Genomic DNA, 17,612 nt, shown 5'->3' with positions numbered 1-17,612 from the left:
ATGGGTTGCCAGAGATTTATGGAAAGTGTATGTAACAGTTCAAAACTCAGAGAAGAAGGAATTGGGAACTGGCAAACTTAACTTTAATAACCAAATAAACATCTCAGCAGAATCCAGTTGTGTTTGTGCTGTTTTAGTAGTGTTGAGCATTGTAGCCAATATCTGTTGATTCCTGGAATGACAGACGAGTCAGAATCCACTCACAGCTTAAACCAAATTTTAGTTCTTGTGAATCCTTTCATTATAATAAACAAAGCGTAGTCGTGATGTAATTAAGAGATTAATTGTGTCACATAGAGAGAGATTCATTGATTAAAGCAGAATTTTCTGAGATCGCGATAAACTGAAATGACTGACAGCCTTTCAGTGATGAAGGGAGCACCCTTTGCTCGTTTCTTTGGCTATGTAACATTATAGTGCAGTCAGAATTTGAATAAAAGTTTTGTTTTCATGTTGCTAAGCAGATGAATGTGGCGTACTTGCTGCACATTTCAGGAGTGGGATCAGCATTTAAATTGGGATTGTCTCGAAATCACAGTAACTGATTTGATAACATTATATACATATACACAGGTCGTATCAATTTCAAAAGGAAAAATAGGGTTGCTATTAAAAAAGTTTGAAAACCACTGGTTTAGAGTTCTTTAAAGCTACATTTAAAGCTGCAATTTCAACCTTCAATCCATTGAGCACCATTGAAGTCCACTATATGGAGAAACATCCTGGAATGTTTTCCTCAAAAAACGTAATTTCTTTGCGACTGAAGAAAGACATGAACATCTTGGATGACTTGGGGGTCAGTAAATTATCAGGAAATGTTTATTTTGTAAGTGTAATCCTTTAAAACACACTCTTACTGACTTTAAACATCACACACTAAATGAGTGAAAACAATACTGCCCTCCAAAGGCAAAGTGCAGTAACTACACCAACACTGAAACTGAGAAAAATGCCTTTTGAGTTTTTACACCAATTAGTCAAACATGTTAAAACTCTCATCTCTTATCTCTGAAACGGGACACAATTGAACCAGGAGACTTTGCCACAAGACAAAACAGTTGTCACAAAGTCCATTTTAAGCCATAACTCAAATTGACCAAATGTGTAGTTACTGTGCTTTGCCTTTGGAGGGCAGAATAAGTTTCAACTCGAACTATCAAACATGTTTGATTAAATATCTTTAAGAGCCATGCCTACATCTTAACATCCAATCAGCAGCTGATGCACAGAAGCTGCAAATTTGAGGTTGATATCAGAAAAAAATGAGCTTTCATTATTGTTTTGTTTGGGTGCCGTACCAACCTTTCCACTGGGTGAAATTTGTCTGTCAAAGCCATTGAGGAGCACGATGATGGAAACCGCATTATGTTTGTGTGCAGATAAATGGGAGATCAACCCGTCGGAGCTGACCTTCATGAAGGAGCTGGGCAGCGGTCAGTTCGGAGTGGTGCGGCTGGGCAAATGGAGGGCGCAGCATAAAGTGGCCATTAAGACCATCAGGGAAGGAGCCATGAGTGAAGATGATTTCATAGAGGAAGCCAAGATCATGATGTAGGCGTCTCACACACACACGAACGTCACCGTAGGTCAGATGTCAGCAGATGTTCCTCACGTCTGTCTTGTGCTCTCAGGAACCTGTCTCATCGTAACCTGGTGCAGCTGTACGGCGTTTGCACTCAGCAGAAGCCCATCTACCTGGTGACGGAGTTCATGGAGCTGGGCTGCCTGCTCAACCACCTGCGGCAGCGCAGAGGAACACTGGGATCACAGGACCTGCTGGGAATCTGCCACGACGTGAGCCAGGGCATGCAGCATCTGGAGCAGAACGGCTTCATCCACAGAGACCTGGTCAGAAAACACATTTGATCAACTATTACAGCTGAATGAACTTTAATTTTCAGCATCATCAGTCTTCAGTGTTACATGATCCTTCAGAAATCATTCTAATATACTGATTTATAGAGATGTTCAGCAACCAAAATTATTAATAATAAGTGAAAAGGCTGAATAAATGATAGCGAACAATGAGGTGATGTGATCAAACAGAGGCAGCACTAATGATCAAACATGTGGTCAGTGTGGAAGCATTTAAAACTGTCTGAGAAAGACACAAAACTCATTCCAAGCAGCGACAGCGAGAGACTGTTTAGAAGCGCATCGCATGTCTTCATGAGGAGAGAAAGGTTACTGTATGATGACTGAAATCATCCATTAGTCAATCAACTCCAGAACGTTCTGTTGTCTAATACACCAGACACCAATTGTGTTTATTCTGACAGCAGCTCCTTAGCCAGGGTTCAAAGACCAAAGATGACAATCATTCACAAATCTGCTGCTGCCAGCAAAAACTAGGACTGAGCTCTTCTTGTGGGTTTACCACTAAATAAAAGACAACACTCAGAAATGTTAGTATTGTCATTGTACTGTTGTTCTGTAGAATAACATAAAAAGTAAAACAATCATAATTCCAACAGCTCTATTAATACATTTATTCTATCATTCTCCTTTGCTCAGCAAGGCTGCATTTATTTGTACATTAGAAACACATGCCTGATTCAAGAAAGGGTCTTAAAAATGGCCAAAGAATATTATTTTACTAACTTATTCATTTGAAGTTAAATTGTGGTTTGTTGGTAGACTATAATGTCTACTAGAATGTTACAAATGTTCAGTGCTAAATAATTATTTGTAAATTGTTATTTTTTAATAGATTTTTTTTCTTTGAAAAGCAAGACAAAACTATAATAAGCACATTTTGGCTAATTAATTTATGCAATGGTGAAAAAAATTGGCAAAATGTGGGAAAAACATGAAAAATCGTGATTGGTATTTGGCCAATTTTATTCGGCTTCAGCTTCGGCCAAGAATTTTCATTTGGGTGCATCTCTACTGATTCGCTGCTCAACAAACATTTCTGATTATTATCGATGGTGAAAACAGTTGTGCTGCACAATATATTTCTGACAATCGTCATATATTTTATTTTTTAGGTTTCACAGATGAATAGGAAGTTCAAATAAACAGCAGTTATTTGACACAGAATTTTTTTCTGACATCCTAAATGTCTTTACTCTCACTTTTGATCCATTTAATGCATGCTTGATGAAAAAAGAAATCTATTTCCTACTGTGATCCATTCCACTCCTCTGGTGTTTTTCAGGCGGCCAGAAACTGTCTGGTCAACAGCTCGCTGGTGGTGAAGGTCTCGGACTTCGGGATGACCAGGTAACTCATGTTCATTTACCATCATGAGAGCGTTATACTTTAGTCTGTATCACAGATCTGACATTCACGAGGTACAACCTGCTCATGTTCACAGAACGGATCAAAAGTACATCTGTGTTTATATGCGGCTCAAACATCATCAGACATCTCCAAAACACAACATTGAAATCAATTTCACATCATTTTTGCATCACATTAGACCATATTGCATGTCTTTGATTATGTCTAAATATACAGGTGCAAAAAATTTGAATATCCTGAAAACAATTTTTTTTTGCTCTAATCATCCAAATTAAAACAAAAAGACTTTAGAAATGTTTTACTTTACATGTAATGAATCTAGAATATATGAAATGTTCAGTTTTTGAAATAAGCTACAAACAAAAAATTAACCTTTTCAGGATATTCTAAGTTTTTGAGATGCACCTGTATACCAGTCAAACGTTTTGGAACAGTAAGATTTTTAATGTTTTTTTTGTTTTTTTTAAACCTGCATTTATTTGATTCAAAGTACAGCAAAAACAGTAAAATTGTGAAATATTTTTAGTATTTCAAATATTTTAAACTGTAATTTATTTCTGTGACCAAAGCTGAATTTTCAGCATCATTACTCCAGTCTTCAGTCTCACATGATCCTTCAGAGCATTTTCAGGTTTCTTTGATTAATAGAGAGTTCAGAAGAACAGCAAATGTCATTAAAACATTAACATTATAAATGTCTTTATCATCACTTTTGATCAATTTAAAGCATCCTTGCTCAATTTATATATATATATATATTGCCAGCTCCAAGCTTTTGAACGGTATAGTGTATAATGTTACAAAAATTTTTTTTATTTCAGATAAAGATTGATTGATTAGATTGATTTCTGAAGGATCATGTGACACTGAAGACTGGAGTAATGATGCTGAAAATTCAGCTTTGATCACAGAAATAAATTATATTTTAAAATATATTCACATAGAAAACAGTTATTTGAAATAGTAAAAATATTTCAAAATTGTACAGTTTTTGCTGTACTTTGGATCAAATAAATGCAGGTTTGGTGAGCAGAAGAGAATTCTTTAGAAAACATTACAAATCTTATTGTTCAAATACTTTTGACTTGTAGTGTATATATTTAGACATGATCAAAGACACATGACACTGTGTTGCATAAATAATGCATTTTTATAAATAATTGTTAAAAATGTTAAAATGATTTATATATGAAGGTTCATGTATTGTGATTTAGTGCCTTATGCGTTCTAAAGGTGTAAGTCTGAACAGAAAAGTCTTATAATATATTATAACGATTATTCATAAGATCATACAGTGCATTATAAGATGCATTAATTAATGCATTAAAACTACTTTTATAATGCATTATATACAAAGGCTTTAAGTGAAGCACTGCCAAATATTCTTTGTAATATGTGACCCTGGAGCACAAAACCAGTCATAAGGGTCAATTTTTTGAAATTGAGATTTATAAATTATCTGAAAACTGAATAAATAACCTTTCCATTGACGTATTGTTTGCTAGGATAGGACGATATTTGGCCGTGATACAACTATTTGAAAATCTGGAATCTGAAGGTGCAAAAAAGTCAAAATATTGAGAAAATCGCCTTTAAAGTTGTTCAAATGAAGTTCATAGCGATGCATATTACTAATCAAAAATTAGGTTTTGATATATTTATGGTAGAAAATTTACAAAATATCTTAATGGAACATGATCTTTACTTAATATCCTAATGATTTTTGGCATAAAAGAAAAATTGATCATTTTGACCCATGCAATGTATTTTTGGCTATTGCTACAAACATGCCTGTGATACTGAAGACTGGTCTTGTGCTCCAGGGTCACATATTTGTATTATTTTATTTAGACATAAATGATGCACTCTTTACAAGTGTCTACTATAAAATCCCCTGAAAATGCAAAAAAATAAACAAGTAAATATTGAATCAAAATATAGTTCATTAAGAGGTCAAAGGCTGGTGTGTAAGTTCTTCACGTGTGTGTTCTCCTGCAGGTATGTTCTGGACGATCAGTACTGGAGTTCCTCCGGAGCCAAGTTCCCCGTCAAGTGGTCTGCGCCTGAAGTCTTCAACTTCTGCAAATACAGCAGCAAATCTGACGTCTGGTCGTTCGGTCTGTAGTGTCTGTAGATGAGCTTGTGATGCAGTGATGATGATGAAGGTGATGATGATGATGAAGGTGTGTTCCTCAGGTGTGCTGATGTGGGAGGTGTTCACGGAGGGGAAGATGCCGTTCGAACACAATCAGAATCACGAGGTGGTGATGATGGTCACTCAGGGGCAGCGGCTCTATCGGCCACAGAAAGCGTCTCCACACATCTACAGCCTCATGAAGATGTGCTGGATGGAGGTAAACCACATTAGTGATCATTTATTTACGCTCCTGAAACACGAGGAGGATGCGCCGCGGGGGGAATCGCTGTTCGCTTGTTCTGATGTGAATGATTCATGAAAGTGTTTGTGTTTTCAACACGTACACCTGCTCTATATCACACGCAAGCGCTGCTCAAACACTTTGTGCTCTTTTAGGTCTTTTATAAAAAAAATTCTACATATAACACATAAAATGTTTAAATATGATCTGCTCTATTTTACTGCACTTCCAAAATAAACATTTCCTGATCATTTACTCACCCTCTTGTCATCCAAGATGTTCACGTCTTTCTTTCTTCAGTCGTTTTTTGAGGAAAACATTCCAGGATTTTTCTCCATATAGTGGACTTCAGTGGTGCTCAACGGATTGAAGGTTAAAAATGCAGCTTTAAATGCAGCTTCAAAGGACTCTAAACGATCCCAGTCGAGGAATAAGGGTCTTATCTAGCGAAACAATCAGCATTTTCTTAAATAAATTAACATTTATACACCTCAAATGCTGGTCTTGTCTAGCTCTGTGAAGCGCATGTGTATTCTGTGTACTCCTGTTCAAGACAGTTAGGGTACATCCAAAAACTCCCATCTCAACTTCAAAAAGAAATACAGACCCAGTGTTTACAAAGTGAACGTGGGTCCAAGATGTTAAGATGTCCATGTCAAAAGAAATTTCCAAAAGTGATTTTTATGTCCATAGAAAGCACATTAAATGTAAGTACAGTGTCTACTTTTAAGGTTTCAAATCATTTTTGGAGAATAAAATGTCACAATTTGGTTGAAATAATGTTAGATTGTCATTCAGTGTAATACAATATCTATGTAAAAATTCAAACAACATGCTTATTCTGACTTGCACATATTAAACTATATAAAAGAATACGAGAGCATATTACATTTGGCAGTGAAAATATCATATATTCTTGGTGATAGATGCTATTTACACTAAGTGCAAAAAGCTATAGATTCTATTTACACTATGTTGAAATAGCAGGATTTTCTGCTATTTATAATACTTATTGCAAATAGATGCAATTATCTGCAGCTTAGTACTGTAGTACATTACAACAGTATGCAGTAATTGAGTACTGAGTGTAAATTATAGTTTAATTGAATTTATTAAATGGTACTGCCTTATTGGGACAATAAGCTCTCCCTACACCCATCCCTAACCGATACTTTATTTTCAACTTTTCAATTGTGTTCTTCATTTTTATTGAAAATAAATGCCTTTCTAATATGATATTAGATGTGAAAAGGGAGAAAAAATTTGCCAAAAGGGGGGTTCGAACCCCGATCGGTCGCATCAAAAAAGTAAAACACGCAAATTATCCTCTGCACCGCTGGCTGACAATAAATAGCCATCTTTTGTAGTGTTGACTGTTCCAATCACACATTGGTGGGGGGAGTTAGTGTAAATAGCCTCTGCCAACAAGACGGGATATTTGTACTCAGTGTAAACAGACACTCTGACTTGTGTTTTAAATGAGTATAAATTCTTACTGTGATAAATAGGCAAAACGTAGAATTATGGCTCATTTAAACAAAAACAAAAAAGTATTTGGGGTTGAAGTAATTCATCTTTTAATATGTCATAAATTGATTTTTGTTGTAAATATGCCTGACAAGATTGACACTGAATGACATTTTAGTGGGTATCTTCTGTAAATAAGGGAAAATTTTAGGATATTTATTTTTTGCTCAGAAAAACAAAAACAAAAATGTTATTAAATTAAACAGAAAAAGTTTATTTATTTTTTATTTATTTGGAAAAACAACAATTTAAAGCAGTAATACACTTTTTGTTTTTATGCTTAAACCCTTTTTTTGTTTTTGACCCACAAAAAAAGGTAAACCAGTTGATGTAGGACGATTTTGAAGTTGAGATGGGAGTTTTTCTGTCTTGAACCGAAGTACACAGAGTACACATGTGCATCACAGAGCTAGACAAGACCAGCAATTGAGGTTAAAAAGTACATAAATAGTATTTTTTTAGAAAATGATGATCGTTTCACTAGATAAGACTTTTATTCCTCAGCTGGGATCGTTTAGAGTCCTTAGAAGCTGCATTGAAACTGCATTTTTAACCTTCAATCCGTTGAGCATCATTTAAGTCCACTATATTGAGAAAAATCCTGGAATGTTTTCCTCAGAAAACGAATTTCTTTGCGACTGAAGAAGGACATGAACATCTTGAATGACAAAGGGGTGAGTAAATGATCAGGAAATGTGTATTATGAAAGTGGAGTGATCCTTTAAAGGGGTCATCAGATGCAAAACTCACTTTTCCATGTAGTTTGAACATTAATGTGTGTTGTCAGTTTGTGAACACAACCACCCTACAATGATCAAAATACACCCAGTGGTATTTGTTTAATCTTTAAAAGTAATTTCCCCTTTTTAAAATCAGCTCATTCTCAGCTTCTTGTGGGTGTGACGAAACACAGACAGAGGCCCCTCCCACGATAGTTGATTGACATGAGCGCCTTACCTTAGCCCCGCCCTCACCGAGGTGAAACAGTCCGACTCCGATTGATTGAGATTGAGTTGTTCTGTTGTAATAATGAACACCACAGTGGTCATTTACTGATAACCTTACTAAACGCGGCTAAAGTAAACATTACGTCTCATAATCCCAGAGAGGGGCGGGGCGAGCAGAGCTCGTTTGCATTTAAAGGGGCCATGTCTTAAAATGAGTTGATTTTTGCAGAGCTGATTTTGACAAGGTAAAAGGGTGTTTTTTGACACTACTGTTGAGAATTTTTAACCAAAGTATATTAGAGACTTTTCATTAAGACCCTAAAGAATCATCTGAACTTGTGGAAAATGGCCATCCGATCACCCCTTTAAGTCAATTCAACAAAAACACACATGCACACCCACACAAATAAAACCAGGCTTTGTGTGTTTGTCAGAAACCAGATGAGCGTCCGAGCTTCACTGAGCTCTCGCTGATGATCACAGATGAGCTGGAGGCCGACGGACCCGCATCGTGAGCTCTGATTGGACGGTGTGATGCTCCAATCCACGGCCCTGATTCTCAGCGCTCTCCTCATGAGCTCCGTTCAGGCCCAGCGCCACAGATCCAGTTCTTCACGGGCCGTGCGGAATGTTCCGGGTCCGAATGAGACGCTCCTCATTGTATTTCTGACTGTTTCCTGCAGTGACTGAGTCAGTCTGGATGTGTTGATCTGCTGTAAAGTGTCAAATAAAGAGTTGGTGTCACTGAACTCACTCACACACACTGTCTTTTCCTCATTCATTTCAATCATCATCATTAATTCATGAACACTAATCAGATCCTGATATCTAAGCAAACACACACTCACTCAGTCCTGCAGCAGCTGAGGTGATGTCAGCTTCCTGGTGACAGAAGGTAAGACAAACTCACACAAAAACACTTAGAAAGCAGAAGGATGTGGCTCTTGTGGAAACAGCAGTTCTTGAGAAAGCGCTTCTGATCTGCACGTGACTCGACGCGCGTCAGACGCTCTCGCGTTTGTGCCGACGCTCCTCTGAGCGGAGCGTTTTGTTGTGTTGTGTTATTAGAGCATACATGCTAAATGAGAAGCAAATATATGAGATTTCCTCTATAATTACCTCAGCAGCTCGAGTCGCTTCACATTCATACTGATGGGACTTTCTCATTTAAAGAGACAATACACTCAGAAAGTAACATTGTTTAAACTAACTCGACTTCGCGGGAAAATGTAACTATTTTAGGAGATGTACAAAAACATGGGAAAAAACTCGCAAACAGAGGCGTAAATTGTATCTCATACGAATTGGCCATCAATTTGCCAAAAGGTGAAGTATTTATTAATTTCCACTGTGTTGCAACCACTCTTCTGTGGAAAACAAAGGAAGATATTATGAGAAATGACATCAACGGAAGTAAGTTCTCCTCTAAAGTTCATTCTCAGAAAATGTTTGGAGTGTTTCTTCTGAACTGTCGTGAAATCATATTTTCTGACTCAAACTGTGATCAGACAGACATTGAGGACAATCAAACCAATATGGCTGATTTTGTTTTAGCTGTTGTCCACTATCCTAAATAAGTAGCACAGGTATATTTGTAGCAATAGCCAACAATACATTGTATGGGTCAAAATTATTAATTTTTCTTTTATGCCAAAATCATTAGGATATTAAGTAAAGAAATTAGTGTTAATAATTTTAATTAGTAATATGCATTGCTAAGAACTACATTTAAACAACTTTAAAGGTGATTTTCTTAATATTTAGATTTTTTTGCTTTCTCAGATTCCAGATTTTCAAATAGTTGTATCTCAGACAAATATTGTCCTATCCCAACAAGCCATACATCAATGGAAAGCCTATTTATTCAGCTTTCATATGATGTATAAATCTCAATTTAGATAAACCAGGGTCACAAATGGATTATTTTAGGTAATAAATTTAAACATGATTAGATTCCCTTTCTTTTGAATGATGTCTGATTGATTGAAATGTCCTGTGATGAATGGGGAAGTGGTTAAATGGAGCAGATAATGTGAGTTGAGCGGCTGATGGCCGGCGGTCTGAGATGGTGATGGAGAAAGTTGTGTGAGCGTGAGACTGGTGTTCAGGTTAAATGTCAGATGTTCGCTGTTGTAACGTCTTGTTCTGTAACTCAATCTCACTGCAGCATTAAACATTCATCCCTCAAATTTGTAGGATGTTCAATGATTCATGTGCTGGAAAATCCTTAACATGACGTCCTTCAACAAAATGGATTATTATTTTGACTCAAACCACACAAGCAAATCACACTCACAGAAACAAACTATAGAACTAAACATTATTAATATTTGAAAACCACTTCCTCAAACACACACAAATAGAGTCAGTTGTTGTGGACTGTTGTCATTGTGTGTGTGTGTGTGTGTGTGTGTGTGTGTGTGTGTGTGTGTGTGTGTGTGTGTGCGTGCAGGTAAAGGTGTGGGACATTCCTCCTAACGGACTGAAGGCTGATCTGAAGGCACCCAGTAAAGATCTGAGCGCTCACAGCCGCAGGGTGTCAATCATCGAGTGGCATCCAACCGCAAGAGACCTGCTGCTGAGCTCCGCCTACGACTGCAGAGTATGACACACACACACACACACACACACACACACACTGAAATACACACACACACACTGAAATACACACACACACACACACACACACACACACACACACTGAAATACACACACACACACACACACACACACACACTGAAATACACATACACACACACACACACACACACACACACACACTGAAATACACACACATGGCTGCTCTGTTCCCTAGTGCCTATGTAGACAGCTGTGCACTCCTGACTCTATGATAGCTTTATGATAGTTAAGGCAAGATTCAAAGCACTGCACTGCTCTGTTCCCTAGTGCCTATGTAGACAGCTGTGCACTCCTGACTCTATGATAGCTTTATGATAGTTAAGGCAAGATTCAAAGCACTGCACACACTGAAATCCCACAATGCTCTGCGGCTGTACTGATGCAGTGGATGTAGATCATTTTTCTGTGTGTTGTAGGTGCTGGTGTGGCGTTTGGACTCCGCTGAGGTGCCGGTGTGTGTGATAAACACTCACTCTGAGCTGGTGCTGTGTCTGAGCTTTAATGCAGACGGAAGTCTGTTTGCCACGGCCTGCAAAGACAAGAAAATCAGAATCATCGAACCACGGACTGGACGAGTCCTGCAGGTGTGTGTTTGTGTGTGTGTGTTTATGATCACTGATGATAGGGCCTGAGCTTCATACTGTTGCTGTCATGCAGGAGTCTGGCTGTCGCTCTCATAAAGTGTTCAGGGTGTTGTTCCTGTGGGATCTGAAGATGTTGGTGTCCACAGGAAGCTCCTGCTGGAACCAGAGACAGTTTGTCCTGTGGGATCTGGTAACACACACACACTCATGCATATACACACACACACACACACACACACACACACACACACACACACACGTCACGTCACGTGTGTTTAGCGGGTGTGTTATACAGTTGAAGTCAAAAGTTTACATACACCTTGCAGAATCTGCTAAATGTTAATTATTTTACTAAAATAAGAGGGATCTTACAAAATGCATGCTGTTTTTTATTTAGTATTGACCTGAATGAGATATTTCACATAAAAGATGTTTACATATAGTCCACAAAAGAAAAAAAATAGTTGAATTTATAAAAATTACCCCCAGTTTAATACTGTGTTGTTTCCTGAATGATCCACAGCTGTGTTTTTTTGTTTATTGATAGTTGTTGATGAGTCCCTTGTTTGTCTTGAACAGTTAAACTGCTGCTGTTCTTCAGAAAAATCCATTCTTTGGTTTTCCAGCATTTTTGTGTATTTGAACCCTTTCCAACAATGACTGTATGATTTTGAGATCCATCTTTTGACACTGAGGACAACTGAGGGACTCATATGCAACTATTACAGAAGCTTCAAACACTCACTGATGCTCCAGAAGGAAAAAACATGCATTATAAGCCGGGGGTGAAAACTTTTGAACAGAATGGAGATGTGTAAGTTTTTTCTTATTTTGCTTAAATATCATATTTTTTTTTTTCATTTAGTACTGCCCTTTAGAAGCTACAGAAGATAGTTACATGTTTCCCAGAAGAAAAAATAAGTTAAATTTACCCTGACCTTCAAATTTTTAATGCATGTTTTTTCCTTCTGGAGCATCAGTGAGTGTTTGAACCTTCTGTAATAGTTGCATATGAGTCCCTCAGTTGTCCTCAGTGTCAAAAGATGGATCTCAAAATCATACAGTCATTGTTGGAAAGGGTTCAAATACACAACAATGCTGGAAAACCAAAGAATGGATTTTTATGAAGAACAGCAGACAGTTTAACTGTTCAGGACAAACAAGGGACTCAGCAACAACTATCACTAAACAAAATACACAGCTGTGGATCATTCAGGGAACAACACAGTATTAAGAAGTATACAGTATTTCTCTTGTGGACTATATGTAAACATCTTTTATGTGAAATATCTTATTCAGGTCAGTACTAAATAAATAATAACATGCATTTTGTATGATTTCTTGTATTTTAATAAAATTATTAACCTTTTGCAGATTCTGAAAGGGGGGTGTAAACCTATATGGTGTGTGTGTCTGTAGGAGGATCTGTCTGAGCCGTTACTGGAGGAGGATCTGGATGGAGGTTCAGGAGTCATTTTCCCGTTTTATGACGCTGACACACACATGCTGTATCTGGCTGGGAAGGTGTTGAACATTGTCTGTCTGTGTCAGTGTGCCACATGAATATAATGAAGATGTGTGTTTTCTGTGGGATGATCCGTGAGGTGTTCACGTCAGCTAAAGTCTCTCCATCTGTGTCGCAGGGCGACGGCATCATTCGCTATTACGCGGTCAGTGCGGTGAAACCCTACGTTCACTTCCTGTCTGAATACCGCTCTCCGTGTCCTCAGAGAGGCTTGGGTACTCACTCATATAGCGTGATGTTGGCGTGAGCTGCTGTGCTCAGGCTGGAGAGTCAATGCTTCCTGTGTTTAGGTGTGATGCCCAAACGCGGCCTGAACACCAGCGCCTGCGAGATCTTCAGATTCTACCGACTGCTGGCCGTCAAAGACCTGCTGGAGCCGCTCAGCTTCTGTGTGCCACGCAAGGTGACAGTGTGACTGAGAATGTTTGAGGGGGAGGAGCCAATGTGTATGGGAGGAGTCGATGTGTGTGTGTGTGTGTGTGTGGGAGGAGCCCTTATGGATGGGAGGAGCATGTGTGGGTGGGGCTTATGTATTGGAGGAGCCAATAGGTGCGTTTGACTTCATGCGGCGCTGCGCAGACCGATCGGCGGCTGACTTGAAGTAGTGCATGACGGTTAGAAATTTTGTCCGACTTGAACCGGCGCCGACGCCACGTGACGTTCACGTGTGGCATCAAAGTAACGCGAGAGCGTTTCGAGAACAGCCGGCTTGCTCAGCCAGCGCAGCATTTCAGAAGGGACTGCACCAGGCTGTGAAGACGTCACAGCTTCTCATGATTGGCCACATTCACCACATGACGATGATCACACGTGTTTTGTGCTTCAATCCATATAATTGCATAACAAATCAATTTGCATGCCATTTCGTAAATAGTTTACGATCTTTTTACTGATCTTTTTTTCCCTTAAATTCTTTATATTGGATTTGTGCATAAGTTTATTATTGCATTTTTTTTTCATACAGACCACTTATAGTATTCAGCTGCATTAAAGTAGGCAAACGCCACGTGATCTGCCATGTTTGAGGAAGCAACGAGATCCCCAACGTGTCCGACTTGACGGCTCCGTTTTCAGCTCCTCCCCGACTGCTTTCGGCTAATCTCGCCGATCGGTCTGCGCAGCGCAGCATGAGCTCGAACACACCTAATGTGTGTTGGTGGACCTGTGTGGGAGGAGCCAATGCTGTGGGTGGGGGCTGTATGGGAGAAGACCTTATGTATGGGAGGAGCCGTTCTGTGTGGGAGGAGCCCTTTTTGTATGGGAGGAGCCAATGTGTGTGGGAGGAGCCTGTGTGGGTGGGGCTTATGTATTGGAGGAGCCAATGTGTGTTGGTGGACCTGTGTGGGAGGAGCCAATGCGTGTGGGTGGGGGCTGTATGGGAGGAGCTGTTCTGTGTGGGAGGAGCCCTTATGTATGGGAGGAGCCTGTGTGGGTGGGACTTATGTATGGGAGGAGCTTGTGTGGGTGGGGCTTATGTATGGGAGGAGCTTGTGTGGGTGGGGCTTATGTATGGGAGGAGCCGATGTGTGTTGGTGGCCCTGTGTGGGAGGAGCCAATGCGTGTGGGTGGGGACTGTATGGGAGAAGACCTTATGTATGGGAGGAGCCGTTCTGTGTGGGAGGAGCCCTTTTGTATGGGAGGAGCCAATGTGTGTGGGTGGGTCTGTTTGGGAGGAGTCCTTATGTAAGAGAATTTTTGATTAGTAATATGCATTGCTAAGAACTTCATTTGGACAACTTTAAAGGCGATTTTCTCAATATTTAGATTTTCTTGCACTCAGATTCCAGATTTTCAAATAGTAGTATCTCGACCAAATATTGTCCTATCCTAACAAACCATACATTAGTGGAAAACTTATTTATTCATTTAAAAAACATTTCTGACTGGTTTTGTGGTCCAGGGTCACATATGTGCAGGAGGAGCCTGTGTGTGGGAGTGGCTTCTGTGTAACTGTAGCTTTCCCAAAATATAACAAGGTTGTGAAGGTCTGTGATGTGTGTTTTGTTTCTGACAGCAGTCTAAGGCTTTTCAAGAGGACATTTATCCTTTGACCGCAGCCAATGAGCCAGCCATGACCGCAGACGAGTGGCTGATGGGACAGAATAAAGGTGAGTCAGATAAATGACTGAGAGCCTTGTTTCAGAAACCATTTAGTCCATAAAGCTTTACTGAAGTCAAACCTCCTTTTTTGGGCAAATTTCTTTAATTATATTATTTCTTTCTTTAATTATATACAGCTAGTATCCATACTCTGGGTACTAGGTATCCACATTGGCCAGTTCGTAGTTGGTTTGTTTGGTTCTGAAAAATCTGAGCGCTGGATCAGGCTTGTTATTCTTTACAACGTTGACCTTTGTTCATTTTACACTTGTGTGATTCTGTGATGTTTTCAACTGTAAATACAAAGACTGTGTGTTTGAGCAGTTTTCATTAACACTAGATCTAATTTAGGCAATTACATTAAGTTTTATAGGCCAAAGTTACTTTAATTTTAAAATTAACACATTTTTCCTGTGTTAATGTCAATGTTAATGGCATCAGGTGTCCATCCTTTCACTGCAAAAAAGGGCTTATCTTACTTAGTATTTTTGTCTTGTTTCTAGTCAAACTATCAAAAAAATCTTAAATGAAGATGCATTTACTGGATAAGCAAAGTGACATAAGATATTTAGTCTTGTTTTAAGTAAATTGCACTTAATTTAGTTTTTCCCCCCTGGAAACATGCAAGTAAAATTATCGGCCAGAGGGGTAAGTAAAATATTCTTAAATCAGGAGTATTTTACTTTATTGCAATTCATTTTTTTTTTTATGTACATAACAAGACAGGTTACATCCAACAACATAAGCCACATCCACCACAAATAATACAAATAATCAACATAAATAAATATTATACTAGCAACAATATAACAAGAAAAAAACTAAAATAAATAAATAAAAAAAAGGACAAAAAGACATCAAATAAAAATACATTTACTTCACTGGCAGATCATTTTATGTATTTTAAGCAAACTGCACTTAATTTAGTTTTCCCCTCTGGAAACAGGATTAAATATCCTAATGTAATTTTGCTTATCCAGTAAATGCATTTTAATTTAAGAAAAATACTAAGTAAGATAAGCCTTTTTTTGCCGTGTTTGAAACTTAGGTTGGTTTTTTCATATTCTACCATTATATGTGGCCCTGGACCACAAAACCAGTCATAAGGGTCATTATTTGAAATTGAGATTTATACATCATCTAAACGTTGAATTAATAATACAATATTTGGCTGAAATACAACTTTTTGAAAAACTGGAATCTGAGGGTGCAAAAAAATCTGAATATTTGGAAAATCGCCCTTAAATTGTCCAAATGAAGTTCTGAGCTATGCATATTAGGTTTTGATATATTTACGGTAGGCAATTTACTAAATATCTTCATGGAACATGATCTTTACTTAATATCCTAATGATTTTTGGCCTAATTTTATTGTTGGCTATTGCTACAAATATACCGTGCTACTTAAGACAGGTTTTGTGCTCCAGAGTCACATATTTAGTGTTTGAGCATAACCAGACACACATGGCTGTGCTTTCTGATTTTTGCGTGATGATAAAATTTGAGTACTTTATTTCAAAATCAGCAACTTGCATCAACATTTTATGTGCCGGACATAGACAGAGCACCTGCACATGAGAAATAATTAAGTATCTGCTGTCATCATTTACTCACACTTAAGTACAAAAAGATTCTGAAATGAAAGCAAATGTTTGGAGTGATTGTTGGTGGGTTGGCTCCTGTAGGGCCGCTGCTGATGTCTCTGAGACCCGCGGCTGAAGCCCTCCGCACCTGCCCGACTGAAACAGACACATCAGCCAATCAGGATGCAGAACAGCCTCCTGACCTCATCGCTGACCTGCGGGACTGGACGGAGGACGACACTCAAAGCCACGACTGGATCTCGTCACGCTTCAGTCTGAAAGCCTCAGCACCAGAGACGGAGGTCAGACGCTCGCTGGTGTGCTTTCTCAGGGGTCAGAGGTCAGTGGTAACGCTCTGGTTGTGACTCGCAGGTGCCGCTCCACCAGCAAGAGGAGGTTCAGCTTCTGCAGGAGCAGCTCAAGCAGAGAGACCAGAGAATCCGACAGCTGGAGCTGGAGCTCATCAACACACGCAACCACATGAGAGCATCCTTCTGACCACAGCCAATCACAGAGGAGGACATCAGAATGATGCAGACTGCCAACTGTGTGAAAATGATTCATGATGATTTATAATAGAGTTCACACAGGTTTCCAGAGATTTATTTTTGGGCTGAATTATTCCTTTATGGCTCAATACAAGTTGTCCACACACAGCTATAACGATAAACTACACTTTGAGTGTGATTGACTCTGACAGCCAATCAGAGCTTGACAGAGATTTGACAAATCTTTAGTGCTTATAATAAACAGAATGGTATTGTGTGTCGATGTGGACGCTGGTGTAGTTATCATTATTGGTGTGAATGGGTCTTGTTGCACAGAGGACAAACACGTCTGTGTCTAAAATATTAAATATACTTGTTTTTTCTGTGTCAAACCAAATTACATAAACATCCCAGGCTTAAATTTTTGATTTCTGAGGAAAGATAGACGTGTATAGTAATGAAAGCCAAAATATTAAATGTCATGGATGAATATTTACTGAGTAATCCACTGTTCTGTAGAGGGAAGTCAAAATGGCAAGTTTCGCCTGAAATTACAAGAGGTTAAAAATGACTTCAGAATGATGGCAGCATCGT

At 38.7% G+C, this 17,612-nt stretch overlaps 2 protein-coding genes across 3 annotated transcripts in view; both read left to right on the top strand.

The window, feature by feature from the left end:
- Window positions 1-8,859, top strand: part of tec (tec protein tyrosine kinase) — a 27,731-nt gene extending 18,872 nt beyond the window's left edge. For both annotated transcript variants that reach the window (XM_073822835.1, XM_073822836.1), the window contains 6 exons: window positions 1,380-1,551; window positions 1,632-1,848; window positions 3,161-3,225; window positions 5,245-5,363; window positions 5,443-5,600; window positions 8,533-8,859. In XM_073822835.1, coding sequence (XP_073678936.1) covers window positions 1,380-1,551; window positions 1,632-1,848; window positions 3,161-3,225; window positions 5,245-5,363; window positions 5,443-5,600; window positions 8,533-8,613 — 812 coding nt within the window. In that variant the 3' untranslated portion in view covers window positions 8,614-8,859. The remainder of the gene's footprint in view (window positions 1-1,379; window positions 1,552-1,631; window positions 1,849-3,160; window positions 3,226-5,244; window positions 5,364-5,442; window positions 5,601-8,532) is intronic.
- On the top strand, window positions 8,633-17,256 carry LOC141290721 (coronin-2B-like). Its single transcript, XM_073822812.1, has 10 exons — window positions 8,633-8,758; window positions 10,551-10,700; window positions 11,155-11,322; window positions 11,396-11,512; window positions 12,742-12,846; window positions 12,966-13,062; window positions 13,138-13,250; window positions 14,862-14,955; window positions 16,633-16,832; window positions 16,903-17,256. Exons 1-10 carry the CDS (start codon window positions 8,633-8,635, stop codon window positions 17,026-17,028), a joined length of 1,296 nt encoding a protein of 431 aa, XP_073678913.1. The 3' UTR covers window positions 17,029-17,256.
- Window positions 17,257-17,612: the final 356 nt, after the last annotated feature.

This window comes from Garra rufa, chromosome 18, assembly GCF_049309525.1.
Source record: "Garra rufa chromosome 18, GarRuf1.0, whole genome shotgun sequence".
NCBI lineage: Eukaryota > Metazoa > Chordata > Actinopteri > Cypriniformes > Cyprinidae > Garra > Garra rufa.
Note: the sequence above shows the minus strand (reverse complement) of the source record. Positions and strands in the feature narration are given on the sequence as shown.

Bases quoted from the DNA above. Each gene is read 5' to 3' on its own strand.
- LOC141290721 (XM_073822812.1), top strand. From the start codon at position 8,633: ATGCTCCAATCCACGGCCCTGATTCTCAGCGCTCTCCTCATGAGCTCC. The intron at 13,063-13,137 runs GTACTCACTCAT...TCCTGTGTTTAG, and splicing joins GTGTCCTCAGAGAGGCTTGG to GTGTGATGCCCAAACGCGGC. The intron at 16,833-16,902 runs GTCAGACGCTCG...TGTGACTCGCAG, and splicing joins CCTCAGCACCAGAGACGGAG to GTGCCGCTCCACCAGCAAGA.